The sequence below is a fragment of the Callithrix jacchus genome, chromosome 4 (assembly GCF_049354715.1).
Source record: "Callithrix jacchus isolate 240 chromosome 4, calJac240_pri, whole genome shotgun sequence".
NCBI lineage: Eukaryota > Metazoa > Chordata > Mammalia > Primates > Cebidae > Callithrix > Callithrix jacchus.
The window spans coordinates 139,740,978-139,746,157 of NC_133505.1; the positions used below are offsets into that span (position 1 = coordinate 139,740,978).

General features: G+C 41.4%; 1 protein-coding gene across 2 annotated transcripts; it reads right to left on the bottom strand.

Moving 5' to 3' along the window:
• Positions 1-279: 279 nt before the first annotated feature.
• LOC100386874 (tropomyosin alpha-3 chain-like) lies at positions 280-2,349 on the bottom strand. 2 transcript variants are annotated; one of them, XM_054254452.2, is made up of 2 exons: positions 2,160-2,349; positions 1,013-2,025 (listed from the first exon to the last, which is right to left on the bottom strand). In XM_054254452.2, exons 1-2 carry the CDS (start codon positions 2,225-2,227, stop codon positions 1,545-1,547), a joined length of 549 nt encoding a protein of 182 aa, XP_054110427.1. In that variant the 5' UTR covers positions 2,228-2,349; the 3' UTR covers positions 1,013-1,544. The 2 variants fall into 2 exon arrangements, with proteins under 2 accessions (XP_035152631.1, XP_054110427.1); XM_035296740.3 differs by having other exon boundaries at positions 280-2,349.
• Between the last annotated feature and the right edge of the window lie 2,831 nt (positions 2,350-5,180).

Consider the following 5,180-nt stretch of genomic DNA (forward strand, 5'->3'; position numbering starts at 1 on the left):
TTACTTTCTAGGCTTAAATATTCCATAAAATAAAGGAAAATGAACATCTATACCAACTCTTTGATGCACAAGATACTATTATTTGGCTTTTAAAGTTTATTATTTGCTATCTTTTCTCCTAAGGGAAAGCAATGCCCTTGTTTTGTTGTTCTGTGGTTTCTTTCCTTAATATTAATATTCTTTGTGTTCTTATTGCCCACATAATACAAATATTTTATTATCATTCTGTCTCCTTACAATGCATTTGCTGGTCAATTACATGGTTATCACTAATTTTCCTTTTTTTCTTTTGGAGGGACTGGTTCTTTATTTCAAAAAGACACTTGTCAATATTCAGTATCAAAACAGTTACACTATTGATTTCTCTTTCTCCCAATTGGCCCAAAGAGACCACATAAAAGGAGAGTACATTTTAAGCCAATAAGCTCCAGGATGTACACCTAACAGACCTCCTAGAAACCTTACCAGAAAATGGGGACCGGGTAGGGAAACTTTAAAAGATCAGCAAACTGCCAGCCCACGGACTGCAGAGGCTGTCACAGCCAGATGGGGTGGCCAGGGTGCCGCAAATCTAAAGAAGCAAAGTTTCAAAATAATATAAAATTTTAAAAGTTTTGTACATAAGCTATTCAAGATTTCTCCAGCACTGACTGATACAAAGCACAATGAGATGGCACTTGGAGAGACAGCAGCTTCAAACCCAGAGAAGGGTAATGAGATGAGTTTCATATGGCTAAATCAGTGGCAAAAACAATCTTCTTTCTCTCAAGGAGGCAGGAAAGCAATTAAGTGGTCATCTCAACATAAGGGGCACATGATCCATTCTGTAAGCAGTTGGGAGGGAGTAGAGATGGGACAAAAATTTGGTCTCAGAGATCTTACCATCTTAATTTGGTCACTTGTAATGAAAAAATAAAAAATAGAAATAATGTTGTCCAAAGAGATCTTATAGCTGAAAACTTGAACAGCACATTTTTGTTGTTGTTGTTTGGCTAACTCCTCCTGGAATCACTTTTCTGGTTTAGCTGGTACTTTGTACAGAGCAATGAGGTTTCCCATAGTGGAGTCCTTCCCTGGGCTCTGTTTGGCTCTCAATAAGGCAGGGCCTTTTTCTCTCCTCTATGGAGAGGGCAATATGCATCAAGCTGAAAAGTCACCTTCCAAAAGTGAGAAAGGGATTAGCTTGCTGCTTCAGGGCTGTGGAATTATTTGGAATGTTTTACAAATGGTTGCTACAAAACAACAAAAAAGGTAATTACAAAATGTGTATATCACGGCATGCTTTTACAGACATTATGCATTGTGCTCACATTCCCTTAAATGTTGTTTCCAAAGGTGCTCAGCCTCTAGCCCAGCTGGAATCTCCAGGGAAGAGGCAGAGACAGTTTGGCGAATAAGACACAGGGGAGGAGGGGGCAGCGAAAGGAGAAAGCAGCCTTCCAGTTAAAGATCAGCCCTCAGTTAAAGGTCAGCTTCGGGCAGGCTGGCCTCAGGCGGAGTCAGGGTCAGAGGGAGAAGCAGCAGCAGGGTGGGACTGGGGCGTTCTACATCTCATTCAGGTCAAGCAGAGTCTGGTCCAGCATCCTTTGTGTACAGAGGTGCTCCTCTTTGGTGCATTTCAGTTTATCTTCCAATTCATCAATTGTCTTTTCCAGCTTGGCTACCGATCTCTCAGCAAACTCAGCACGGGTCTCTGCCTCCTTGAGTTTGTCAGTAAGAATCTTGATCTCTTCCTCATATTTGTCTTCTTTTTGAGAGTACTTTTCTTCAGCAGCACTCAGACACTTCAGGTTCTGGTCCATCAGTCTGATCGGCTCATCCATCTCTGGGCAACGGGACTCTGCCAGCTCAGCTCGTTCCTCTGTGCGTTCCAAGTCTCCTTCAATGATCACCAACTTACGAGCCACCTCTTCATACTTCCTATCTGCCTCTTCTGCAATGTGCTTAGCTTCTTTGAGTTGGATTTCCTGGAGTTCCATCTTCTCTTCATCTTTTAAGGCCCGGTTTTCAATAACCTTCATACCTCTCTCACTCTCATCAGCAGCTTTTTCAGCTTCTTCCAGCTTTTGCAGGGCAGTGGCCAGGCGCTCCTGAGCACGGTCCAGCTCCTCTTCAACCAGCTGGATCCTACGGTTCAAGGAGGCCACCTCAGCCTCAGCCTGTTCCCGGGCCCGCCTTTCTCCCTCAACTTCTCTCTGGAGGCGCTCAGCTCGCTCCTCTGCATCATCTGCCTGCTGCTGCAGAACCTGGATCTTGCACTTCACCACCTCGATGGTGGTGATCCCAGCCATGGTGCCCACCCAGCTACTGCTTGCGCTCCGGCTCCTGCCTCCTCCGCGCGGCTATGCCGCCTCCTCTCCAGTTTTCATTTTCTTAAACAAATATTTATTGAGCTCTTTGTGCAAGACAGTCTGGGACATAGAGATAAAGCAGTCACGAATTCTGTCTTCAAGCAGCTTATAGCCAATAATATCCATAACTCCTTTCTATTTTATCTCCTCCTTCTGTTTAATTCAAAATAGGATAGTCAAATACATTTGGTTGTAACAGACACTTTTATAAAGTTGTGGTTTCCTATCCTTTTTCTCACCCACAATTGGATGGCTTGTTTTTCCCTCTCAACCATTTGATCTGCGTGTGGAAATGGTATTTATATATTCCATGCTACCTTTAAAAATAAAAAACTTGAATAATTCAAGAAACAGGAGTCAACTTGCAATAAGTCCTGCAAAAGTGAAGTGGAAAAAAACACTTTGATAGAGAATGTATTCAAAGCGGCATTGCTTTGGTGTTTCAAAACCTTCCTGAGGAATGGGTCTTGAGATGATTGCACATATTCAAAGCCTAGTAAACATGCTCACACTGTTAGGAAAGCGAGAGTCACTGATTGTAATGGATACTCATTGTATCATCCACACTTCCTTTACTCCAAAGAAGCGATTCTGCCTGGTGTCATGGGAAGAGTATAGGCCTGTAGTTATTCAGAAATTGGTTTGAGTCCTTCTCCTCTGTTTTCTTGTGTCATGTCCTTAATCATCTGTATTCATCTTGGCAGTCTGTCTTCTCCAGTTTTTATTTTTTAATTTTTTATTTTTTTTGAGACAGAGTTTCATTCTGTCACCCAGGCTGGAATGTAGTGGCATAGTCTTGGCTCACTATGACCTCCGCCTCATGGGTCCAAGCAATTCTCCTGCTTCAGCCTCTCAAGTAGCTGGGGTTACAGGTGCCTGCCACCACGCCTGGCTAATTTTTGTATTTTTGTTAGAGACAGGGTTTTGCCATGTTGGCCAGGCTGGCCTTGAACTCCTGACCTCAAGTGATCTGCCTGCCTTGGCTTCCCAAAGTGCTGGGATTACAGGCATGAGCCACCGCATCCTGCCTGTCTTCTTCCAGTTTTACCCAGGGCTGTTTTCTCCTCCTCCTTTGGCTGTTATTTCAAATGTCTCTTCTTTAGTCAGGCCTCTTCTGTCCTCTCTGTCCACTTTGTTCCTTACTCACCTCTGATTCTCCATCTCACTGATAAATACTAAGAGGAAGATGCACCCAGTGAAGTGAGTGTAGCAGGAAGGGGAATCACTGGGCTTGTTATTTGTCATCTGTCTTTCCCAGTAGAATGTGGCCTCCATCAAAACAGGGGCCTTTCTTTTCCCATTCACTGCAATTTCCCCAGGATTCATCTACAACAGTGTCTGGCACACACAAACAGGCCTCTCAGCACTGTTATTACTTTTACCTTCATGTCCAAGGATAGACTCTGCTCTCCTACTTTACAGAGCAGTACAGTACGTGAGTGTTCTCATATTTTATCACAGGGCAGACTCGGAGTAATGTGATAATATACACTGGCTTAGTGCTTAGACAATTGTTTTGTTAGGTTTAGCTGATTAACTATTTCACTGGGATGGAGCCAATGAGTCTAACAATACTGGCAGGTGTTTATTAATATTATAATCTTATTTCCTCCTGCTGTTCAGGATTGCTAGCTTCTAAACAGGGAGACACCTGAGCCTGTTGTGTGCCACATGACAGTCTTGTGTTTTTTTCACAGGTGTTAAAACAAAACAGGGATAAGCAGATTTTGTGATCTTGTGTGCTTTCAGCCAAGCAGAAGCTGTGCAGCTTGTTTTCACCGCACAGCTCACAGTGACCAGAGAGGAATTAACCAGGACATCACCAGGGGCACACCATACTTCTATTTATTTAATTAGGCTTGTGACCGAAGATCTGTTTAAAGTGAGTGGTGGAGTGATAGCAGATAATTTTTTTAAATAGTCCACATCTTCAGTTTTGCATTTATTGTATCAGGGAGCATTCAGGAGTTAAAATAACTATATTCTTTATGATATGTAACATGATTTGTTAATGGAACCAGATTTCAAGTATTGAAAAACTTACATTTGGATAGCCTTCCAGTGGTTCCTCCTGCCATTTACCTTAAGAAACTCACCTTTCAGACAACTCTATAAAAGTTGGTACATTTTACAATTAGTATAAAACTCCTGCGGGTATATTTGTTTGATTTCCATTATCTCATTTCTTTTAGACTGAGAGAGACTGTAATACACACAAGTCTTTTAAATGTTAAAGACATTCTAAAATTATTTCTAACCATTGTATAGGTACTTGCTACAAAACCTGAAAATATTGTGCAGAATTTGACGTGCCATAGAATGAGAAATAATCACTGATGGAACTTTTACCATCCTATATGTGTTACTCTAGGTGCTTTCTCCAGTACACATATATACTATATAATATTATTCTTTCTGTATATATGTAAAACATATATTACTCTATCCTTACCGTAATCTAGTGCAGTACACTACGAATGAGTCAGGTGAGTCCCTGAGAAGTACAGTAATTTGCTCAGAGTCGCACAGTGAATAAACAGTAGCACACAGTATACAAAATATTTTGTCCAATCCCCAGGTGCCTATGATTCCCATGGTAGTAGAGTAATTTTCATAAGATTAAAGATGTCAAAATTCCTTTAAATAAAGCATTTGAATGTAAATGCTAAAACAAATGAGCGCAAGGCAGATTTACGTGAGGTTAAAAATGCAATCCCAAATGTAACTAAAGGGAATGGAGCCTTTGGTTCTATGAAAAGTTTGGTGAAAGTTCCACCAATGATTATTTCTCATTCTATGGCATGTCAAATGCTGCACAACATTTTCAGA